The sequence below is a fragment of the Pseudopipra pipra genome, chromosome 7 (genome assembly GCF_036250125.1).
Source record: "Pseudopipra pipra isolate bDixPip1 chromosome 7, bDixPip1.hap1, whole genome shotgun sequence".
In the NCBI taxonomy this organism is placed as follows: Eukaryota; Metazoa; Chordata; class Aves; order Passeriformes; family Pipridae; genus Pseudopipra; species Pseudopipra pipra.
Window position 1 is genome coordinate 880,399 of NC_087555.1, and position 26,460 is coordinate 906,858.

The following is a 26,460-nucleotide window of genomic DNA, read 5'->3' on the forward strand; positions in this document are numbered from 1 at the left end:
TTCATAGCTGACCTTCTCCAAAATGCCAAGTTCAGCCACCTCCCAAACCTGTGTGGGGTTTGAGCAGCACATCCCAACTCTCAGTCAGGTATCAGCTGATTTACCCTTTTTTTCCTCTACTTTTTTCTACTAATTCCTTTAACTTAAAGAGGACCCTGGGGGACCTCTGCATCTGGGAGAGGTACAAAAATTATTATTTTATCCTTTCAGCACACATTTGTAGCAAAGTAAAAGTTGTATCTCACACAGTAAACAAGATTATTTAAGAGGGTAAAAATCTGTAGCCTCCCATTGGCATCCAACTGGACGATGATATAAAATTATAATGAATCACAGCATGGCTTGGGAAGAGACACGATGGGCCAGATTCTTAAGCTGTTACTTTATACATATAATGTTCTCAGGCAAGACACCCAGATTTGGTGCAGCTCAGTGGGATGGGCTAGTTTTAGTTTAACTGCTTTAGAATTAACCTCATATTTTTGCTACATCTTTTAAGGTAAGCAACAGATACAAATAAACCTATTTTCTGTGGTTTAATTTTTTCTTTAAAAATAAAAATAGAAAAACCCCTGTATATCTCATCTTTTATTACACTATCAGGGAAAACTGGATAGTATGAGACTCTTATTAAAATTAATTTGACATGCTTATGCATCAAGTCTTAGCAAACCACAGTCAAGAGAAATAACATTAGGGAAAAAAAAATCATGTTTTCAAAACAGCCAGGAACTGTAGCTAAAAAAAAAAAAAAAGGTTAAAACAAATCATATGCATTAAAGATACACAAATTAAAACTATGTTCTTCTATTTAATATTTACACCTCGCTGCACAGTTCAAGGGTATTTTCAAAATACTCTGAGATAGCAAAAGGTAGATGTTTCTTTGATTTTGGTGCTAATCTTCAGCCCAGGGATCAGAGGCTCAACTCCTTCATTTTATTCAGGCTCCCAGTGAGACATCAGACATTGCACTTCATGCAGACACCTTAAAATATGTCTGTTTGAGGGCAGTGCAGTTGTGTAAACTGAGAAACAGCTTTGTACTGAGCTTTGAGAAGGTGCATTTCCTCCTTTTTCCATCACAACATTCATTATAAGGGAAGATGCCTGAAAAAACCCAACAGCCCCTATTTCTTCTGCAGTGTCTCCATGTCATCTTACTGGTCGTGTTATGGAACAAATTCTCATGCACGTTTCATGTGGGTATAATGAAATTATAACCCCTGAAAAACAGCTGTCAAGAAGAGGAAAAGGATGAAGAGGCCACTGATATGTAAAACTGCATCTCTCAGTAAGTGTCAGGGTAGGAAAAAAGCTATCCAGAAGTCCATTTCTATGGAATATATTGGATTTTATTCTCCTAACACACACTGGACTGAGAGGAAGACTATCCATCTATTAACCACAGTGTAGAAGACAATGCACTGCAGTCTTTTTTCCATCTCTTACTTCCTGAAGTTGTTTTATTTTGTTTTGTTTTATTTGGGTCTGGGTTGCTTTTTTGTTGTTGTTTGGTTTTGAGGGTTTTTGGATGCTATTTTGTTTGGTGGCATGGAAGTTTGGGGGTTTGTTGAGGGTTTTTTGGTTGTTTTTTTTTTTTTTTTTTGGTTGGTTGGTTTTGCTTTTTGTTTTGGTTTTTTTTTTTCGGGGGCGCTGGGGCAGGATTGGATTTTAGGGTTTTTTTTGAGAGAGGGTAAACAGGTATTTTCTTATTCAATTCTTCTCATCTGACTTTCTTTGGTCTTAAGGCTGTCCCTGACCAGTCCTTGAACCATAAGTTCTGCTTTCTCCAGTACTTCAAAAAGAACAGTCATGTCTGTAAGGCTTGGCTGGAAACTTCTTTATCCCAATATTAAAAGATTCTCTGTACTCCACCCTTGCAAAACCAAATGAAACCCAGCTTTAACAGGAAAGAGAGCTCAGAACAACATCCACTGATGGTCCATGAAGGGCAGCAGCAGGACAGCATCACAGCTTGTGTGAAAGAGCACTCTTCACCTCGTGTATCCCTACAGGTCAAGGAGCTGATGAAGAATATTTCAAGTGGTTTCAAAGTGATTAATTCTATTTACTTTATGTCTGGTCATCTCCACTTACAGAACACAAGTGGAAGAGAAACGGATGTTGAGTTGAAAGTTGGGTAAGAGAACAGCCTTAAGTTTGGCCCTTGCAAAAACATTCCATGGAAGAGCATAAAAGGAACAACCCCAAACTCAGGTGTTTACTTCTGATTTCTCCCTAACAGCCCTCCCTGCTGGTTTTTTTTACCACTGGTCTGGTTTTGCTTCCCTTTCCATGTGTTCTGCTGGTCTAGCTGTTCTCACCTCTGGCAACCCTTCAAGCACTTTATAAAAAGGATCAAATTCATTCCTACAGTCTGATCTAGGAGTTATACCCTTCATCAAGCAAGGAGAATAATCATTTCACTTTATAAAATAAACTGTGATTTGACAACATTTGGACATTTTAATAGTGTAGGCATGTTTGGATACAGCATCTTGGTACCAAAATTCTTTAGGTTTTTTGGTTCTTTAGTTTTTGCTTCATTCTAGAAATTAGTTTGACCAGAAAACTTGAAAGAAAAAATTTGCTTGTAATAAATTCACCTTTTTCTTGCAAATAAACCCACACATTTTAAAGCATTAGTGTGTAGCTTTCTTCTTCCTCCTGCAGTACAGCTCCAAGAACTTTGAAAACACGAGGGGAAATCCCAGCTGGATGAAACCAGTGGAGAACCCTCAAGAAAAATTAAACATAGATGCTCGAAAAAACTGCATCCTCTGATTGCAGCTGACCCAGAAAAATCGTCGAGAAAATGCAAAAGTAGAGTTTGGGATAAAAGAAGCACAATGAGGCACCAAAAAGAAAGTTCCTCCAAGTTGTTTTGTGTTTCTGCAGAACGTCAGCTCCACCTGCTGGGAAGAGCCAGTTCTTGGAATGGCAGCTGCAGATTCTGTGCTGGGCAAGCCCAGAGTCCCCGTGCTGAGGGAGTTCAGGGCTCATGATTTAAAGAAGTGAAGAGCTGTATATCAAATCTCTACTCTGACACAGTTTGATGGCATGATAGCTCAAGAAAAATACTTTATGGTGACAGTATTTCATGGTCTATATATCACTGTAAGCACATGACTTCAGAAGGTTATTAGCGTGATGCATGCCACTTGTAATAATAGCTCCAGACATCAAGAAAGTGTCAGTTGTTTTTCTGCTAGCTATTAATTTTAATTAACAATAAACTATGATTAACAATGTGATTAAAACCAAATCCACATACTTAAAAATTATAAACACGGCATCGCAAGCTACACATCTTCTAAAAACCCTCCTACCCCACAAATCACCAAATATTTTCTTTAAATACATTTATTCAACATTTCTTTCAATATAAGCCATTAGTTTTCAAGCTGGTTTAATTGGTTTTAAAATTTTCAATTAGGATTTTCTAAAAACAAGTTACAGATGTGTGCTTAATAATAAAATCAAATACCTCGAGGCTTCTTTTCAAACAATACAGATACACAATGTAAGTCAGTGCTGAAATGAGTATTCAATTAATTGGCAATTGTTTCAAACTTAAAACTTTTTTGTTGCTCTCTGAATTCTGTTCCAAGGTTTTTCAAGTCCTTCCAAAAGTTGCCTTCAATTAACTACTTTGGAAGTTTTCTAATGAAGTTATGATTACGTAAGATCACATATAATACTTGACATCTGAGCTCCAAAGTTCCAAACTTGAAGACATGGTGTGATTCTGGCAGCAACTATTTGGACATCTATCTCCAAGGTGGTTTATGTAGGGAACAGGTGTAAAAAGTTAGAACAGATATCAACATACTCCAGTGATACCACAAATACATATATGAAATTTCTGGCTCTTCCCACACTTCAGGGAACAGTTATTTGAAATATTTTTTTTGGATCTGCTTTTGGAGCAAACTCTTTCAGGTAAGAAATCATACAATCCAAAGCCTCCAGTGATCAGCGAGAGTCCAGGTTAGTCTAGAGTTCCACCAGTGAGAGAGAGACACACTTAGCAGCTGCTTTACTTAGGGAAAGCCTGATAAAACATCATAAATATTATCAAGGCTTCCCCATTGCAGGTTATCATCACGACAAATCTGCACAGAATTAACTTGGTACGGGGTGTTGGAATTTTATAACCACGAAACAACGAACACAACAGGCTTCACTCCAGTATTAGCCATAAACTGCATAAGGTGCACAAAACCCCACACATTTTGTTTCCATTGGTAGAACGCTGTAATGGTTAAGAAAGGGTCAGACTTACCTTAGCTTAAAGCACTTGAAAAAAAGTTTTTCAAGTTGGTGAAAATTGTGAGCAGTAAGTTATGCACTGAAAGGCCTAATCAACTCAAGTGATCTTATTTCCCAACTATTTCCAAGAAACATTTTGGAAAGGTAATTGTTTCAGTAGTTGATAAATAGGCAATTATGGCTCTAACTGAAACAGGTAAATCTTTTTTGGCACAAAACACTCTAAGAGCTGACTAAACAAACTTTTATAGGCTGTGTTACTGTTTTTGGTAGAGCGAAAACAAGGACAAAGAGCTTCTGTTTCAATCCCTTAATACAATTACTGATCAATCCTGTAAAGATGCCTTATTCAAGGGAAACCTCCGTTTTAAAAGCTGAGCTACATGAGTAATTTCATGTCTTCTTTCTTCCCCTTCTTATTATGGCAATAACACAGAATTGAATTTTTCAATATTAATTCCCAACGTTTCCTGCTGATTTTCCAAGGAAATGTATTTAAAAGCCCAAACAAAGTTATGGAAAGCGCAAGAGTAGGGAGAAAGAGTGTTACATCTAAATAAACTAAAGCTCCAGCAGTTCTAAGCAGCTGAGCATGAAGCAGCACAATTCCACAGCAGTGGGAGTGAGCAGGGCAGGGAAATCAGCATTCCCTGCTGCAGCTCCCAGCATCTGAAGGGCTCTGAGCACATCAGCTGTCACTCAACCGTCAAGCCAAAGCCATGTTATCAGTTAACAGCCCTCCACAGGTCATTTCCCCAGGATATTTCTAATTGTCCACCAAATCCCTCAGTGCCTGAGGACACACAACCAAGAAGAAATTGTAAAAGTCTGATTTTCTCAGCCACCGGTGTGAATCAGCCCTGAAGTGGGGATGGCAGCTAAAACGAATTCTTGCTGCCTCAGTTTGCATCAATGAAGCCCTGAAGTTTCCAAAGAACAAGCATTACCCAACAAAATATGTTAACTTTATAAATATTTATACATAATTGTATCACATGTAAGAGAACTAAATATTTGTACAGCTGACAATACAGACATAATAAAGAAGAGCCAACACACCAGTGAAGAGATTACTAAAAGCAATTGCTTCTAGAACCAATGAATTTACCTAGAAAACGTACAAAGTGTCTTAGTTGTGAAAACAGGTTAAGAACACATTCCATTTGTATTTCATTAAAAATTCTTTCTTACCTTTAATTTTCTAACAGCGTCTCTTACAACTTCGGTGCCTTTGGGCTGCTCCACTTCTGTACTGCCAAGGAACTGAAACGATTGCAATTTGTGAGCAGTAAGTTATGCATTGAAAGGCCTAATCAACTCAAGTAATCTTATTTCCCAGCTATTTCCAAAAAAAAAAACATTTTGGAAAGGCAATTGTTTCAAATAGCAAATCTTCACATGGCTATTTCTAATGAAGAGAATAACAGGAATTAAATTCTAATTAGACAAATATAAGAGTTATTAAAATCACCTTTAAAAAAACATCCTATACAAATCTGTAAATAGAGGGTAAAGCACATTTTTCCACATGGAAATCATTATTTTGGTAATCTCCTTTTAGAAAATAATGAAAAAATGCACAAAAAGTACTGATACTTCCTGTGAATCAACATGAGCCAATCATTTGGACTATTCTGCTAAAACTTTCATACAGTGATGCAAGACAAAAAAAAGGGACTGATTTTTCTCTCAGAGATGCTTGGTACAGTAATTTCATAGATTTAAAGAAACTAGGCTCCAACTTACATAAAAGTGAGGGTCATATTCAAAGATTTTTGACTGGAGTTGATATTTTTACCAAATAAGGTTTTGATGAAAACCAAACATACACTTGTTAATACATAAAGGGACCTTACCACTTCTTTATTTGTACAACAAAATGCTTTTATGTTCAGTGCAGTTTTGCTTCCCTTCTACTACACTGTTACAAAAGGTTTGATAACCCCCACCTGAAGCTGATCCGTGTAATATATTCCCTAATTTTGAATTGCCCAATTTTCACATTGAGGTACAGTTAGATTTAAGCCACACTAATACATGTATATGCCAAAATAATGGTAGCAAGAACCTCCCCCCTCACTTTCTTACAAAAGTGCACAATGCTTTGTGTAACATGACACACACGTAAAATTTTTTACACAAAAATGTAAAATTTTTTAAGTCTTGGCAGTTTCAAAAGGAACTTAAAAATTTGCCAAGCTACAGATGCTTTTGACGGAGTAACTCTGAAGTTTTAAATTCTATTAAACACTCAAAAGCTTGAGTAGGCTCAAGTTTTATTCCTGCAAAGAAACTGTGCAGCTCCACCGATAATTAAGCCTCATTGGAAATTTGCTGCTGACTCTGAAATATGATGTGCCAGCTTGCATACAACAGCGTGTAAATCAAACCCCACACACACACATCTGCTGTCCACGGTCTCTGCTATTACAGTTCTCCAGCTCAGACACCAAGGGTTTGTAATAACAAAGCAGAAACCTCTGCTATTTAATTTCTTTCATGCATCATCTCTGGTGGCTTTAAACAGAGGTGGTGATCTTCTCTGGAAAAGTGACAGCTGCACAAAATGCACATAGAGAAGCAGGAATGACTCTTGGACATTATGGATACTACACGTGGCAGAGACAGAAGGGGAAGGGTAAGTGAATATTGAGCAAGTGTCTGTGGGGGGAAAAAAAAGAAAAAGAGTGGATAAGGTCAGATAAGAATTTCAGGGGAATGCTGAAATGCCAATAATCCCAGATACCTGTACACAAGCAGATTTATACACTCCACACCTGGCAGAAGACAAGGGGCAGAAGTAAAATTGCTGCAAGTTTGTGGGCAGGTACACGATACACTGTGCAGGAATCCTGCATGAACACAGGAAATAACAGCTGCAGGTGTGAACAAGGCTCAGTGAACAGAGAACACAGGTCACTGCTGCCCAGGGAGAAGGGGAAGACAGCTGAGCACGCTTCATCCATGTGTGATTCCCAATATTTGGGTAGTTTTGAAACTGGCAGCTCCAGAGGCATCACCAGTGTGAGCAGCCTGGTACCTCTCAATAGATTTAGAGCCAGGCTTTGGGTGGAATTGGGTCACACACATGTCTAGATTGCCCCAGGTCATGCTGCCTCACCTGCAGTTACTTCTCCAGAAGGGCACAGGGCTGCCCTGTGTTTCTTATTTGCTTGCTCCCATCCAGATAATTGAAATCTGAGATAGCAAAAGATGCCTCAAAAGCAACAGAACCATTTCCCTGCAACTTCCTTCTCAGCTTTCTCCTCAGATTCACAGTCCAGAAAGCATGGAGGTATCTTTGCTGTATTCAACAAATCCCAGCAGCCAACCATGAACAGTAACTTCCACAACCACAGTTTTCCCAGGGGCTTGTGCCTCCTGCTAATTCACATCACTGCCTTAGAACGTGGTGGAAGCGTCAAACGGAACTTCTGCCACAGCTGGGGAATCTGTTAAAGGTCACTGAATTTTAAAGCTCATAGTAATGTTTCCCAACCCAGAAATTAACATTTCTGATCATGGAGAGGAGGGAGAAGTAGAGATGTAAACAGAAAGATAAACTGCTGCGAGCACAGGTTTAAAAGGCTGACAAGACCTGAAGAAACCCTTTGGGTTTGCTCAACAGGTTACAAAAGAAGTAAACAACCAAGACTCAGAGAATACAGAAACACCAGCATTTAGGGAACATAACCCACCAGAATTCCATCAGTCATCTACAATGCACTGTCTTCCAGATGAGAGTCAGTTTTGACACTGAGCATCACTACTGAAATTTCTATTGCTCTCAGCAGTTTTGAACTGGATGTGGAATTTGAGCTTATGCATAATAAACTATTCAGTGTGGGCAAATACAGCAAGATGCATTTAATCCAGATGGACAAAGATTTGTACCTTAAGTGTTAATATCAATCAGAAATTATGAGGCCACATCATGGATTGTACGGTTTGTATCTACTTGCACCTCTTTTAATTGCAATCCTATATTTTTTAAATTCAGGTAGATTCAAATTGTTTACACATTTCACGCTCGACCTCCCTTCTTTATTTATTTATTTATTTTTGGTAGGAGTAATAAAGAGAACACCAGCAATTAAGGGGAAATATTCTGAATATTTGTATTAGACTGTTCTATTTGGGCACAAAATACTGACAGAATTTCAAACCTGAAAAAGTTTATCGTAACAAAATAATGACTGTGCAATATAGGGTTACGTAGCTAACGTTTTAACTGAAAGCTTTTTATTCCTTGCTTTTTCCTCTGCTCTGTGCCTTTTCCATATGAACTCTCATCATTTTTTGTTTAATATTAGGTGCCAATTAGCATGGCATCACTCATACCAGTTAAGCTGAGCAAACACATCTGCTTGCAAAGCTGGGACTTCAACATTTTTAACAGCAGAACAGATGTAACCTCACAGTGGCCCTTAAAAAACATCCAAACCTGTTTAACAAGCTTTCTTAAACTAGCATCCCCAAAGCAAAACAGAGACATTATAACCAGCAATAGCCCAGACATTAACTCCATTTCCATTGGACCCACTGAAATCACTCATTCTGTAGAACAGAGACTGCCTCAGTCAAAGAGGAGGTCAATTAACAGCAGATTTTTCCCAAAGACAGTTTTATTGCAGCTAAACCCACAAGTGATCCAAGAAACAGGTAACCCTAAATTAATAAAACAATGGACTTTCATTAAAACAGAAGTGATACATTTACACACACTAGTAGAAGACCAGATAAACACAGCCTTACTATGTACAAAAACCCTTTCACTAATCTATCGATCTCTCAAACCTAGAGGAAAATGGATTTTCATACTTTTTACCCCTGTCTTAGAGTGGGAAAAGAATAGAATTTTTGAAAACCGAGATTTTACAACTTACTTTTTAGTTAAAGGGCTCCGTGTTTGTGCAGTCCCCAACACAGAGGCTGCATTGCCACCTCGGGGATTTCTAAAGTAAATAACACCTAATTCCCCAGCCTCCTGAAACGGGGAGCTGGCCATTTCAAACACAAAGGGCAGATATGTGCTGTGTCAGGAATTCGGCAGGAACAGCACAAGCACAGAGCATGGAAGGGTTTCTCCAATAAAAATTCCAAGCAAAAGGGGGTAAATCTGAACCTTCCCTTTTCAAGCCCGGGCTCCTTCAGAGAGCAGAACCATTACAGAGTTCGAGGTGGGAACTTGAAAAGTCAGTGGGGTTTTTTTCAGCTCTTCAGAGTCCTTTCTGCAGAACAGTCTTCATACGAAGTGTAACAGTTCCTGAGAGTCAAGCTACAAACTCCTCCACTTCACTGCACGACAAACAGAAGATAACACAGCAGTTTCCCTTTAGATCATTCACTGTTATATCCTATATATAAACTAATAACTGCACTAAACTCTTCAGTGTTCTTTACACAAGTAATGTGTTCTAACACATAATAGAGCTGGAAAATGTTTACATGTGACTGCTACGTGTGTTTACTGCTTGTAACTAGGAAAAAGATTATTCTTGAGGTTGGTGTAACTTCATGCATAACAAGCCAATTCAAAGAAAAATGATCAATAATTTAGGCATGCCGCTAGACTCGTATTTTAAAATATTTATATATTTTTTTATTATTAATGAGAAGATCATCATGATCATACTGAATTTTCATTGGATACTTTAAGAAGTTCGAAGAGGATGACATTTAATATTTGCATAACATAAAGCAAGCTAAAACAATGTTTTTCTCATGTAAATTACTGCACATTTTTCACTGCAGTCTGCCATTCTTGAGTACACACTCCCTATAAAACTGATGAAAAATTAATTTTCTGATCTATTACTTACTCTGATTTCACTTGCAGCTGTCTATAAGCAGAAATTTATGAAGTCAAGAGACCTCATCAGTGAGAACCATTTAAGTATTCCTTTAAAGTACATTGATGTTTGCCATTAAGAAAGTGAGCTGTTGACCAGCCATACACAAGACGAACACCTCAGATCAAACTGTTTACAATCTGACATTAGCAGACAACCAGATGTGTTCACTGCACGTGCAAAGATTCACAAGAGAATTAACAGACTCTATTTCACCATGCTAAAATCAGCAGAAGTTTTATCATCAGCAGCAACGGGGAGAATAATCCAACCCTGTAATGGCCAGGAGGACTCTCACACAGATCCTTCATTCCTGCAGAATGTAGGTGAAAATTTTCCTGGGCATTTTATGTGGGCAAAACATGTTTGGACCAAGTCCACAATGACATTATTAAAACTGCTTTTATTGTTGTGCTTTGGCTGGAGAAATGACTAAAAGGTGAATCTTCTACACTTTTATTTGTTGGCTCAATTAAAAATCAATTCAAACACGGGGCAACTTCAGGCAACCAGGACCCTTTACAGTTGCTGTTCTGATACAGCCCATTAGTAAGGTCAGGTGAATTTTGAAGATTAACAGTTCATTTTTTTTTTCTTGACATTAGCAGGACACTCTCCAGTAATTCTTCCACCTGGAAGCTTCCATTTTGACCCTCAACATCTTGATGTTTTCACAGTATATCCAGGTGCTTTTCTCAAAACTTAAGATGAATACAAAAGACTATCCATGCTTTGGAAAATTTAGTTTTACCAGAGTCAAAAAAAAAAAAAAAAATCATTAAACTTGACTAAGAAATAGTTTTAGGTACACTTTTGAATATTTAATGTAGACTTCCACTCTTCCAGTAGAGAGCAGTGTAGGATATTTCAATTTTAAACAACATCTGTTTTCTTTTGTCATCACATTTCAATCTTAAAAAAACCCCAATCTTTTGCAGCGCCACATTTCTTTATTACTCTGAAATCCCTGAACATTAAAGGTTCTCTTTCATGCAGATTTAAATGCAATTGTAAGAAAATAGTACTTACCAAATCTATACAATAAAGAAAGGGGAAAAAGGCAATGAAAAAATAATTACTGGATACCTGCAGCCAACATTTGAAAAATTAGCTCCTCCAATCTCCTCCGTTCTACAGGGAGGCTGATTTACTGAGGAAAGGAAGACAAATGTACCCACATTGTGATAACATCAGAACAACAGGACACAAAACAAGAATGAAGGAGAAGACAGACCAGTTTTGAAGCCTTGCAGAAAACAGAAGAACAAATGTCTAAGCTGTGAACCACTTCTTAAAACATGCACAGCTTTTGCTCAGCCTTGCCTACATGAACCTTCTCCACCTCTTGAACAGCAGAAGGACAGTGTGGACAATAAAACACACACCTATTTTGAGTTCCTTCTCTTTCCCCACCCCATAGTCCAGTTCCTCACCTGCAATAGCTTCCTTGTTTTTCTACAATGGCATATTTTTGCCATTTTTCCCTTTTGGGAGCATTTTTCTAGTGACAAACTTTAAAAAAACTGTCTTTACCAGGCATGATTGCTGCTCAAATGAGAGCAGAAATCCAACTCACCACATGGGAGTATGAGACAGAAAAGTGGCACAGGCATCAGCACATTCCCTGAATATCCTCTGCTCATCTGACATGTAATGTTCCACATCAGTGGTGGCTCTGACACAGGAAAAAAAATTATGCATTTTTTTTAGGGAGTGTTTGAGCACTATTCATGAAAAATTAAGGAATACACAATTAAAAACATCTTTAAAAGGGTCTTCTGATGGAAATCAAATATTAGTGGGTATTTCATCCATCAATAGAATTAAGCCAAATGCATGTGAGAAAACACAGAGGTGAAAATATTTAAAGTAATTAGGATATAAAAAAAAATCTATTTAATAAGCCATTGATTTTTTTTGGGGGAAGAAAGAGAGCATTAGAGAAAGGAACATAAAATAATTAGGTAACAGTTAAAGCAAACTTCCAGATGCAGTGATGTAAACCCCACATTGTGCTTAACTTTAAACACCTTCTCAACAACTTTGAATTTGTACTTTGCACACTGATTTAATTTGTACTTTCTTCTGTTCTCTTGAAGTGATGTAACTAAGAACTCTCCACTACCAAAGGTGTAAGCAGTCATTTCAGTCTTTCAATTTGGATTTATGAATAAATAACAAAGAACATAATTTGGTAACTAAAGCTCCACCTATCTTTGAACAGTGGTGGACACAGACAACCCTTGGAGTAGGACACCTCACCATCCCCTGGATGGAAATGTCTGGAAACAGGAATACCTGGAAATATTTGGGTAAAGATGCCTGAGAAACTGAGGACATGTGGCAGTCCTAATCCTGCCTACACCTGTCTTCTAACCCTTGTTCAGATGTGGTGAGAAGAGAAATTATGTGGCTGCAGATTGGGAAGAAACCTGACATGTGGACCAAATAAGTTGACTGTAGCTTGGTGTAATTTTAAAGGCAAAAGAATGAGAATGATTACACCAGGTCACATTCTGCCTCAAGTCCCACTGCATTCTCCTCTGCAGCCAGATGGGAAAATGGCACAGAAAAAGGAAAAAAACACTAGGAGTATATATTTATATTGCCATAAATAATTTGTTTGTAAGCAGAACTTCAGGAGACTTTAGGACCCACTTTGTAAATGATCAAAACTTAATTCTTTTCCAGAGAGATCAGTGTGGTCATATGCTAAGGGGGCTGTGAGCAAGGATAAAATCAAAAATCAAATTGCAGTGCAACATAGCAACAGGGAACCCTGTTCTCTGCATTAAAGCATCCAATCTTAAAAGTAAAACAATGTTAAGAAATACAGCTGGTACCTCCACAAGGCAGATAAGAGCAGGTTGGTACACAGAAAAAAGCAGAAAAGGTAAAACATTTGTCTTGTCAAGACTGCCACTGTGGAAAACACCAGTTGTACAGGAAAAAACACCTAGCATTTCTTCAGTGCATGAAATCTCTACAGCATTTCAAGAGCTTCTAGGAAAAAGAATCTAAGGAGATCAAGAAATTTTTAGATAATTCTTTAAAAACTTCTGATGTATGGGGAAAGGGCTTAAAAAGGAACACTTTAACAGCCCACAAATGACAGTGATGCTAATACTAGTAGTATATCATGCTGAAGGCTTCTTTTCACTTTAATTCCAGGTGCACTTCCCATAGTTGATAAATAATATTTGGCATATAACAACCAAGGGCAGGGGAAGATGGTACTGAGAGCAAATTTATCACTAGGAAAAAAAAAAATAATTTCTGATCATATATCCCCTGGTTGTGACTGGGTCACCTGCATTCTTCTGACAGCATTCTTTCTTCATGTGTGCTGCAATGGTCTTTAGCCTCCACATGAAAGAATCCTGCACTCAGAGGTTGAGTAAAGTCATAGAATTATAGAAGATTCTGAGTTGGAAGGGGCCCATTAATACCCTGAAGTCCAACTCCTGACCCTGCACAGGAATCCCACCATGGGCCTGAGAGCGTCATCCAAACACTTCTTGAGCTCTGGCAGCCTTGGGGCTGTGCCCACTGCCCTGGGGAGCCTGGGCAGTGCCCAACCCCATTCTGGGGGAAGAATCTTTTCCTAAGATCCAACCCACTCCATTTATGGACATAATGAAGGAGTAAATTAAAGAACAACATACTTCCAAACTTCGTCCTCTGGGTTTCAATTTAGACACACTCTGTGTTTCCAGTTTTTGCTTTTACATGTGAACAGATTATTTACTTTTTCTTTTCTTTTGGTAGGAGCATCTTGTCAGCTCCTTTTACTACGCCAGGGAATATCTGTGGGTTATCCAAAGGTACCTTCCTCAATTTATTACAGCTCTTTTGCTTCAGTACACGAACTATTGACACCTAACACAGACTCATCTAACATCAAACAACGGCATCAAACCACCACCTTCTGTTTCTCCACTGCTACTCACAACTCTGCTCAGCCTCCTGCGGTGTGTCTTTGTTACTGCCTGAAAGCTTCAGGATGACTAACGAGAGAAAACACATCAAATGAGCACACTGCTGACTAATGTGATCCAGCTTCACCCTGAGTGTGATCTTTCTGAGTTCCTTCTGACTTGCACAGAAAACGACTGAGCCATCCAGCTGGAGATGCTGAACAACATCCTTGTCAGCTCCTGCAAACTCCTTACTCTCACATTAGTTTAGGTTCTATTTAGTTTCTGACCTCTAAGAACTAAGAACTGGCAGCTCTAAATTCACTGTTCAATCTTTAAAATATAGTACTTCTTTATTTCTGTAAGAATTATTATTATTGAACCAACATTCAGTGAAGGCTGAAGATGCCTGTGCACAGAAAAGAGTACCTGCACAAGCACAAGAACCATTCTGTGTATCCAGACAGGGAAAATGGAACTAAATATCAAACCTGACACTTCATTTAAAAAGGATATTCCAAACATGAAGTGCCTCTGATACCTGCTCACTGAAGACACATCATGCTGCTTGAATGAGTCAATTAAAAAAATTTCTGACTGGACTGTTTCCAGTAAAAAAATATGTAATTTACCTTCACTGAAAAGAGCCATCCAAAAATGATACGTATTCACTATTTGAAATACTAAATTTTCAGATTTAGAAGTGCATAATAACATTTTTCAGCCTTACAAGCCCATAATTAGACATTAGATTTAGTTCTGCACCACAGGAATTTGATTCAACTCAATCATCATTTCTCTGTGAAAGTAGTAAAATCTGACAAAGCCCTCAAATTTACTGAAATACTATTTTCACTAAGTCATTTTCAAATAACTTAATGTAAGAAAGTCGACATAATTTGCTGCTTTTTTCTTTTTGTTTTCATAAACCAGATGCCAATGCAGTGATTGAATTTACCTTAACCATGACACGATTGCAACAACTCCTACATTCCACTGAAGTAATACAAACAGCTCTACTACATCTACAGACTCTTTTGCAAAGGTGTGAATTGTACTGTTAGAAACTTCAGAACAGGGAGACCACCTTTGATTTACTTCCTACTTAAAAGTCTGAGAATGATGCTCAGCAACAATCTGGTAGAACTTCCCTGCCCCACTGTATGAAAAAAACATTTTAGTTGTTACTACTTATGAAAACACACTATTCTATCCCCCCCAAAAGTTAATTTTCTTTGGCATTCCAGTACAGAAAGGACAGATTCTCACATCCTCTACTCCCTCAAAACAACTCCACGCCTATCTCGTAAAATGCTACACAGTTAAAGGGACAGCAAGGTCAAGATCCCAAGTGCTGGTATTTTTATAACAACTTTAACACCCTGTATAAGTCATGCAAAACTGCTGTCCTAGTTTTTGGCTCTGTTCTCCTCTGCTCTATCAATGCACTGGCTTTCCAAAAGCCACCATTCCTAGCACGTACTGGTCAGCCCTGTGTTAGCATACTGCAGGATATCTCACTTTTGTTCACAAAATATAGCAAGTTCAACTTGAACTCCGTGTTCTCAAGCTCCATCTGTCCTGCTGACTCTTTTTTTCCTGTTGCAAAGAGTAGGCCTGCCAGACAAAGCCTCCCCAAGGACAGTGAAAACCGAACAGAGACGACAAAGAACCCTCACGAAGAAACAAGCAGTGATGCCCAAGTGTTAAATAACAAAAGCAATCTCTATTCATAAAGCTGGCAAAACCACTCTGCTTTATTAAGAAGGTGAAGCTGTCTAAAACTGGGAGCATTTTGATCAGCTCAGAACCTCTGAGCCACCCAAGTAAACAGGCCATGACATCATTGCAGGAGCTCCTTCAGAGAGAGGTTTCCCAGATGACTTCACTGCCAGGCACGACTTTGAGCACAGGCTTCAGATCCTTCCTCTCATAACAACATCCACAAGAACAGCCAGGAGTTCCCATGTGCCAGTTCAAGGTGGGATTGTGCAATTCTGTGTTTGGCTTGCAGTAATCTTCCTCAGACTGAAGCTGGATGGAAAATTATTACAGCCTTCCCCTGCTCAGTGTAATTAAACCCTGCAAGTTCTGGAAGAAATTCATAAGTAAAAGCAAAAACTGGAAACACAGAGTATGTCTAAATACAAATGAAAAAGTATTGAAGCTACTCCTTTGTACTGGAAAACGCTATCTTATAAAAGCAGAGATAAAATTCCACAGACGCTTCCCACTTTTGAGATTAAAGTTTATTTTGCTCTAATTTCTACCTTCTCTGTCCTCGACTAACATGATAATGCTGAACTTGTACTGTCACACTTTTGCCACGGCAACATGCAATGACATTATAAACACAGAAACAGGAATTCCTGTGGGACAAAAACCAGAAGAAGTCACAGTTAGGAACCCCCATTCAAACACAAATAGCCTCAGTAATAGGAACAAATAGCTATTATCCATGACTCTAAGTTTATTAAAGACCTTTTCCAGTTTAATGTGAAATAAGAAATTGCCTATTTTAAGGGCACTGCATCAGGACTTTTAATACTGTGAGCCTTACTGCACCATAATTAGAATAAATGACCCCTGTTTTAATTCTTGATTCGTAGAATCAATGGGCTGTCAAACAGAGGACAAGCAGCACACCAGAAAATGGTTATTCTGGAGAAAGAGCTGTGAATGTGGAGAGCTAGTGCTTTAGCAACCTAGAGGTTTAATATGACTTTTGGTATTTTTTTTCCTGGAACCCAAATTTTGAAGACAATCTGGTTTTTTTTTTTGGTTTTTTTTGTTTGTTTGTTTGTTTGTTTTGTTTTTTGTTTGTTTGTTTGGTTTTTTGTTTTTGTTTTTGTTTTTGTTTTTTTGTTTTTGTTTTTTTTTAAGCTATGATTATCAAGAAGATAATCTGCTCCTTAAATTCTAGTATTATAACTCCTTTGGTGTGCAGCAAATGATTTCTACACACATTCTATGTGCAAGATAATAGACACCACAGGACACCTACGGGTGCTGAGGTGTATTAAAGGACAGGAACATGAAGTGTGAACTACCTTTTTGTTGTTTTTTCTTTTTTTTTTCCCCCCTAAACTGTATATTTTCTATACTGGGAACCACTTCATCCGTAAAGCAAGAATGAGGCTAATTTTTTTATATTTGTGGGGAAATATGCTGAGTCAGTATGTGAATTGTAATTCATAATCAGATGGATAATTACAAGAATGTGCTAAACTAAGTGCTATATACACAGAAATTAATAGCAATATTTTGGTATAAGCAGCCAAAAAAAGTACGTGTCTAACTAAAAATGTAATTTTTTTAACTTGCTCCTAGAAACTACTTCCTAAGCTCCATCTGCTACTTTAAATGTATTGATAATTTTACACAAATGACACCTGTAGATGTTCTTCTGAGTTACTACATTCACAGAATACCCCCCGAAATTTTCAGAGAATATTTGACTGGGATAGCCAAGTAGTGATTATTATTTTATGATCCTGTCTACATTCTCTCTCGCTAATCTATTTTGTAGAAGAAATTGCCTTTTCTCCACATAATCTCACATGAAATAGAACTGTAAAACAGGTGTGATCACCATAATTCGACCCCTGCCCTTCAGGCACTTGAACTATATTGATGTCAGAGGTTTTTCAAAAGCCAGCCAGGATAAGAGTAATTTATTTTAAAATAATATTTGGAACAGAAAGAATTGCCTCTTTAAGCTACCTTTCTGAATATGTAACAAATTTGCAGAGCATTACCTAAATATATGTGCTTCCTGCTACACAGTATAACTTAGAAAACTGAATTCTTTTTATTAGCATGATTATTTTAGCAAAATACAAAAATATATAATAGCGACTACTTCAACCTGACAGTGTCAGATATTAAATAAAACTACTATTAGCATGGCCTGAGATCCATCAGCAGATGTGATGGACATCTGTTGATGAACTGCTTCAAGAGAACACAACTGAGATGGAAAGTAATATGTAAATTATTTTACTATGGCAATTAGTCCGACACTTACTTTGGCTTTCACTTCTTACTTCATAAAAAATATTATGCTTTCCAATAAAAGACCTCAATCTGCTGCTGAACTAGTAAAATCAGTCTAGTGTAGATCATTATAGTGATACATCACTAGGTGAACATAGAATTAGAAAACAGTATATTTAAAAAACCTTCATGTAAGGATTTGGGGTCCTCTTTAAATAGCAACCTAATCCTTTCCACTCAGAGAGTAGGTATGGAGAACACATTTAATCTTGAGCTCAAGGCATGGAAGTAAAATTCAAAATTTGGGATCTGATGTGAGAACAGATTTGGGGCAGATATGCGGAAAACCTTCAGCATTACTTCCTTTCCTTCATTATCTTTAAACTGAGGATAATAACTCACCCATTTCTTATCTGCATTATCATTGCATTATCCCATCTGAGAAGAAAGCTCATGAGAGCCAAATCCAAGGTCTTCTGGTGCCTGCTTATTCTGAGCTTTGATCTCTGACTATTTGCATCAGGGTCACATCTAGAGCCTCAGTCTCATTATTCTAGAGGCTGTACAAACATCAAAAAGATAGCCCTTAGCTTCAAAGAATTTATGATCTAATGAACTGTGATAAATTGCAGTAACCTCTCGGAAATGCACAGCACAATTTCAGCTGGAACCTCTGAAAGCTACTGCTGAAAATCAATATAAAACATTGAACTCTATTCTTTCTTGTACGCATCAAACAGCAAAAACTAATACGAATAAAAAGGTATAAGCAGCATAAAATTAACAGAGTGATCTTTGATTTTGAAAATAACAAAAAAACTCCAAACATGTCAAAAGGTCCAACTTTCCCACCTCCCTCTCTTCAAAACCCTAAACTCAAACCCCAAACCCATGAGTGGTTTAAAAGCTTTTAAAATTAATTTGAACGTTAAGAATGCACACAAAATTTTGTTGAATGGTTTTTCATTTTGAGAAGGTGCCTGATTTTAATAGTTGCAGGTCCTCAATTCCTCATAAACTGCAAGTTGAGGCACAGCCCCTAAATTCTGGCTTAGGAAGACCGACACATTCCTGACTTGAATGGATATTTTCAGCAGTAAACCTATTTTCATAAGTAGACAAGCTTTGCCTCCCATTTAATCTTTTAGGTCTAAGTAATGTGATTTGCTGAGTTACTTATCCCTGTTCTCCTGGCATCTGCCTCCTCAGAAGCACCAAGTGCTACAGCAACAGGACAAGGGAGGGTTTAGGGACCTTTCCACTCTGTGGCTCAAATTATCTGTTCCTTCAAATGCAACTCGTGGTTCCACACATATAAGATTGATGGACATCCTTGTTTCTACATTTTCCCCACTTTTCAGTAATACTACAGCAACAAATTGAAAAAACCACCAGAAAACAGTGGGAAATTACTAGATTTGATTTCCCTTAAGGGAATGAAGAAAATATTACTTATGTCAAACTATACAGAAGGGAAAAAAAATGAAGGTTTAGACACTTCCTTTTAGTGGTAAATAATAATTTTTACGATGCAAACATTTTAACAAAGCTTTACAAATTAGTTCATGCAAATATTTCTTCTTTGCAATATTCCAAACCAGAAATGACTAGTTCCACTATTGAATTTCACCTAAAATCCTCATGTTCAAAGTTCAAAATGTTTTTTAATATGGACCAGGGTTGGCTTTACACTTTCTGAATCACAATAATCTGAAGGAGGCATTTCTGAGAGAAATATTCATTACACTCCAGGATCCACAGCTGACTGGTGTACATTACTATTTTATTAAAGTTAATGAAGTCAGAGACTGCAGCTGGTGGCTTGTCCGATGGTTTATTAAGGATGAATCCTCATGGAGATCATATATGTGAAAATTTTCCTGAATGATGAACAGCCTGGCTGTTGGACAGATTCTCCTAGTCTTGTTTTTGTTTTTAAAACTCTATGCCCTTGTAGAAGTTTCTGTTTAAAAAGTTGTGCCGTCCTCTGATTTTCTATAAACCAGCTCTGTTTCTAGTTTATTTTGGAAAAGCGTCCTAATGATTTTTTGTTAACAGTAGATGTAAGAAGGCAGTCATTCCATACACAGGGAAAGGCTGAGCAAAGAGAAATACTCAGCTCTGTCAAAAACAAATATGGGAGATGAGAAAGAGTTAATTCATCTGCAGGCCTGATTCTGATTTAAAGCAAAACAACCTGTAAGCAGCTGTGGGCCAGCTAGCCTACGAGCACAATAATCCAGATGTTTGAACTCCACAGCCAATTAATTCCAGTGTCAGACACGCAGCTCACTGGACAGTCCAGAGGCTGAAAGGCCTCCTTACAGAAACCTCCCATTCTCAGAGCTGACAGCTCACATGGCAATAGAACTGTGCAGAGGGAAGCCTGGAGGGCATGCTAATGAGGCTAATTGGCAGCCTCAAGCAGATTTAAGAAGAGGCAGGGGAATAAATATCAGCGACAGGGAAGGAACTGAAAGGCATGTGGAGAGTTGAGCAAATCTTTGCTGACCCTGAGGTCTTTGGAGCTCCCATGCTTTTCCTTTGCACACTCTTTTTTCTTTAGTTAATTCTGTTTGGACAAACCTGTGAGCTTGAACAAGATTTTGAAGAATAAGAAAATTACATTGTTAAAGCTGTTACAAAGCTTACCCTTGATTTTGAGTCTTTTGTCTCAACAGTCTCATTGCTCAACTCTTTTGAGGCAGATGCTGGGGAAGGCCAGCAATGTGACCATTCAAAACTTGCTTTCAAACTTTTAGTTGACATGTTATCTTTAGAAATATGCTTTAGATGCTGTGTTTGATACTGAATCTTAGAATGCTTTAGGCTGGAAAGGGCCTTTAGGATCATGGAGTGCAACTGTTAACCCAGAGCTGCCACGTTCACTGCGAAGCCATCTCCCCAGGTGCCACACCCACATATTTATTGGGACGCTTTCAGGGATGCTGATTCCACCACTTCCCTGGACAGCCTGTTCTAATGTCTGACCACCCTTCCAGTGAAGAAAGTTCCCCTAACATCCAACTCAACATCCCCCGGCACAACTAGAGGCCTTTTCCTCTTGTGCTGTCACTTGGTACCTCGGAGAAGAGACCAATCCCACTAGGGCAATTCCATTTTTCTAAAATTGAAGGTGTTTCAAAATCCAACAATGAGCTAAATCTCTTGCAGCTTTGCATTTTCAAATCCAGGTTGTAGTTTTTAGATATTATATCTGAGTGTCAAATGACTGATTCTGGAACGTTCAAAAAAAAAATTGTCTAAAGCTCTTAACTGTTAAAAAATAATTTTTCTTTGATAAGAGAACTGAAACTTAGACTGCTCAAAATCAGAGATAAAGAAAAAGGACTGTAATTAGGCAGCCAGGGTGTTAAAGAGAATGGTTGAGAAGGCAATATATGTGAGAGAAAAACTCCTTGGATACAAAGGAATCCTAAAACTTGCTTGAAATAGGGAACACCTCAGGGTTGTGGTAGGTTAAAGATCAACTTCAATGCAGACTGGGGGCTCTGCCTTCATCCTGCTGCATTACAGTTTTAACATACTCCTTAATACATTACTGAGAGAGGGACTTAAAATACTTCTCAGATCCACACACTGCCATTAATTGGTATGATCTATTTTTGATTTTTTGCCATGGAATTATAGCTTCCATCACTTCCTTGCATTGCAAATGTTTCACACTGAAGTTATGTCACCCAGTACTTAGAAATTTCAAGGAAAATGGAGCTTATGAAGAGTCAAGCAGAACCTGAGAAAAGACAAGAGCTCTGGAGAATAGATCAAAAGCTTCTGTTTTGTCTTTCAGCTGCAGTTTATAAAGTATTGACCCACATGATCGCTATGTTTTATCTCACACTTAAATGAACTCTTTTTAATTTATTTTTTTTTTTACTAAAATCTACCAAAGACGTTTCACTGAAATACACATTGGTTGCTTTTCCTGAGAGAGGAAAAGAAATGAAACATCACATATTATACTAAGCTCTCTTGCATTATTATACACAAATGGATTTTAAGGAAGAAAAACTGGAATTGCTAATAAACTTCCTTTATTTCTTGAAGCAGATCATGTTCTGGAGAGTTATAATGATCTACAGAGCCTGAAGTTGTGCAGCTGGGTATTTTACACTGACATAGGGCTACAAACACCTGGAAAGAGTCTACACATGAGTCAAAACCACTTGCTATTCTGCACATTTTTTCCAAACTTCTCAGTCATTGTTCAGCTGTAAAAGATGCCAGTACTCCAGCTGTGGACAAGTCACATTTTCCACAGCAATGGTAAATGGACATGAAGGATGAAACTCTAGGTGCAAATGCCTAGACACACCACAAGCCTGTGAATTCTGCAAACTGATCCTGACGTGCTGATGTGTCAGGGCATTGTGGGCCACCCAACATACCCAGCGTGCCTTCACACCATCCTTGAATCCGTGTGCATTCGTATGCAGATGAGATGTAAAACTTGTCTGCAAATATTATTCAGCTTCCATTCCTGTACAGTGACCCACTGTTGAAATGAGGGCTGGGTTTGTGCTCCAAAGATTGGACCAAGATTCGGGAGGTGCAGATTTGATTCTTGCCTCTTCACAAATGGGCTGTTTGACCTCAGGCAGTGCAGACTGACAGCTTTTCAAAAGCACTCAGTGCCCCACCGAGCTTTCGGAGGAAATCACAAAAGTTCAGATTTTAAGGAGGCTGAAATATTCCCCGGTTTCCAGCGAGACAAATGGCAACTGAAACTACTCACGCTGAACACTTAAAATGCCGCTGTCCTCCTGCAGCTACTTGGGTGACATGATGTTTGTTACTGTTGAAAGTTTAGATACAATTCTTCTGCATCCCAGTCATTTATTTTGTAGATCTGTGGATATAATCCTACCCTTTTCCACTCTCCCACATAAAGTAAGATAGAACAGGCAGGTCCATTTCACCTAAGCAGAGAAGTCTGTCGACAGTACTTGTTGCAGACTCTTAAATATTTTATATTCCAACTATGCAACTATTCATCTTTGGTATAATGAGATCCAAGTTTAATGACTGCAATGTAAAATTACAATTTTCTGCTTTCCTATCTCATTTGGGTGTTTTCACAATATCCATTTTTCTTCTGCTTAAACACTAAAGTAATTACGATCACATCCAAGGCATTTTGATACTCTAATGAAAGTTAATTGGTATTAAGTTATTAATTCTAATCATAATAAATGTAGGAAAATTATTTCTTGTAATGCTCTCTTCTATTTCATTAGTTTCTAATTTTCAGCATTTTCATGTATTGTTTAAAATATCTTGCTATATCTAACCTCATCACAGAACTTCAGGTGTAATTATTAATTGTGTACCTTGCATCTTGGAAAAGCCACATACAATTTTCTCTTTGACATTTTTTCATTAATTATTTTTACTGCCATAAAATCGTGAACATTCTGTAATAAGCTGACTGGATAGAAAAAGAGAATTGCTACAGCAGCAACAAAATTTTTTAGAGGAAGTGCAGTTTATGTTGTGAAAACATGGCTTTGACAATACTGTACACTAATGACAGGGATATGCAGATATTCAAAAGACATAACTGCACCTAGAGCTCTGCTACAGTGGTTACATCATTTGACCTATGAATCTTGTCCAGAAAAGCATTATCTGCCATTCTTCAGGGATAAAAAAGCACAAGGAATAAGAAATTACGCAAAGTTGAAGACCTAAATAAATTGTTTATTGTACTGAAGTGAAGACTAATAGTACTAGGTCTTTTATTACAGAATCATTTTGGTTGGAAATGACTTCCAAGATTGAGTCCAACCATTTCTAATTTTTTTTTTTTTTTTGTGCCTGTTCATTTCACTTTAACGTTTCAAATTTAAACCACGTCGAGAATCATAAGTATGCACATGACAGTAAAGTAAGTTTTAAAGCGGATGTAAAGACGTCACATCTCTCGGTAAAATAAACTCCCTGGAGTTCAACACTGCCCTCATGTCATGCAGAAGAGCAGCTCCTCAGCCTGGTGCAAGGCCAGAGCTGCTGTGACTCCCTCCGACAGCAGCAGCCAACGCAAACAGCGGGCGTGCAAAGCAGAGCCTCTGATCCGCCAAAGGGAAAAGCTCCGCGTGTGGAAAGTTGATATAAGTCAAAAAAACAAACATGTAACTATGAAGGGGATTACATACACAATTACTACGGAGAGACACAGCAAACATTGCTGGTTTGGGCGAGTTTTTATGTGCAGAAAGGCTTAGGGTGGTACTTAGTGCCACGGTCTAGTAACCACAGTGGTAGCGGATCAAGGGTTGGACTTGATGATCTTGGAGGTCCCTTCCAACCCAGCTGATTCTATGATTCTATGATTCTATGATTCTATCAGTTAGGGGATGACAACAACCAGGCCACTTTTAAGGTTGCAGTCAGACTCTGTTATAAAAGTCACACTTTGATCGCTTTTGTTTTGCAGAAAGGAAGCAGGCCTCGAGTCAAGAGAACTAACTTAAAAGCAAAAGAGAACTTTTTTCCCTGCAGTATGGAAAATAACACAAATATCTATTCTTAATTAAGGAACATTACAGAAAAAGTTAACACAGAAAAGTTTAGGGTTGCCTCAGCATTTATTTATGTCTCTTCTCTGGGAACATTAAAACTGCCATGCCACTACATCAGAATGAGTCCAGTTTTGATACTATGAAGATTCTAAACTATCTTTTTGGGAAGAAAAAAAAAGTGTGACCAACATGCTTTTATTTGGAGTGACATAGTTATAAAAATACAGGATCACAAACAGATGTCAAAATTCTGGCTTCAGTAAGACAAGATTTCATATCCAGAGCGTACTGAAATATGTGGAGTCATTATCAATGCCTTCCACAGGACTAAGACTAGGGACATCAGCAAGATTTGGGGGAAAAAAATCCCCAAACCAACAAAACACCGAAAAGCACCAAATCCAAAACAATGACAAAAACAAAACAATGACAACAAAAAAACAAACAAAAAACCCAAACAAAACCCAACCAAACAGAAACCAACCAAACAAAGAATCACAAAAAATCCCAAACAAAAAAATCAAAGAAAACCAAACAAACAGCAAAGACACCCAAACCCTCATCATCTTACCCCATACACCAAACAATGCCAAAGCCAGGAAATTTCAAAATAACAAGCACCATGAGGAGCATTGGAAAGGAGAGAGAGAATTAAGATGCTTTTATATTTAAGAGTTCCCTTATGGGGCTCATGGCTCCCGGATTTTACTGCCATAAGGAACAACTCTGCTCGTGTTTTCTCACAAAGAGGACTATCGACATAAATCATCCTGAGGGTGTATGTTCTAAGAGATAACAAGACATCACTAATTCTCTATTAAAAAGTCCTCTCCAACTGGCAGAAAAAAAAGGGCAGTTGTCTGTATTGCAGGGTTCTTTTAATTTCCAGTTAACTTTGTTAGGATTTTTTTTAACAACAGTCAACTTACGAACTGCGTTTTATCAACAAGCTTTCTTTAATTCCCAAAGATGTCTTAGGTACCAACAAAATCTCACTTTCCCATTAAGCTCTCCTTTGTCTGATCATCTCTGGAGATTAGTGTCAGAGAAACGATTTTTGTGTCTTGTGAAGAAAACACTTTTCCACCCACAGCAATCTGCATTCAGAAAACTCTGTAGCAGAACACAGCTCACTTGCCCGTGGACAAAGAACATCTCTGGTATTGCTTTCCATCAAATTGATTTGATTTTCTGAACATGTCATTCTTCACTCACACAATTACCTTTTGAAATAAATCAGATAAAGTGTTGCCTTTTCCTCGCAACAAATAGAGAAGATACAGGAGTAGAATGTCATGGAACTGGAAGTGGAACAATATGAATATTCAGAAAAAAAAAAATCAATGAGACTTGTTCAATACTTGCTTTATGAGTGCTTTCTGAGTCTTTAATCATTACTTCGCAGTGTAGTTACAAGTTATGAAATCAATGTGATATTTCAGTTAAAATCAAAACGTTACAAAACCCAAATAAGGTACTAACAGATACGTGTTTTCCTCTTAAAATGAAAAATATTGCAAAACTTAATGAGAAGTGTGCTTGAGGATTGAGGTGGAAATATCATCTAGATTTAGTAATGTCTGCATATGTCAGCTAACCTCATAAAAGCTGTGCAAATTTATTCCAGGTGTCCATAAAAAAAAAAGGGTATGGGTACCTCACAATCCCAGTTACAGAGTAGAGCAATTTTTTGCTTGCTTTGAATCAAATAACTGATAGTTCTAAATAATAATTTTTTACTGTGATCCAACAACAACAAAAAAAAAAAGGGTAACTTTCTTAAAAAACAAACAAACCAACCCCCAACCAGCCAAACCAAACCCAACACATCCTACAGTGCACTGCAGACTCCTGCAACTATTCTGACAGACCTGAGAG

At 37.9% G+C, this 26,460-nt stretch overlaps 1 protein-coding gene across 13 annotated transcripts in view; it reads right to left on the minus strand.

The window, feature by feature from the left end:
* The window catches only part of GULP1 (GULP PTB domain containing engulfment adaptor 1), a 151,988-nt gene that overhangs the window by 38,856 nt on the left and 86,672 nt on the right, over positions 1-26,460 (minus strand). For all 13 annotated transcript variants that reach the window (XM_064660158.1, XM_064660159.1, XM_064660157.1 and 10 more), the window contains one exon: positions 5,467-5,538. In XM_064660158.1, the coding sequence (XP_064516228.1) occupies positions 5,467-5,538 (72 nt within the window). The remainder of the gene's footprint in view (positions 1-5,466; positions 5,539-26,460) is intronic.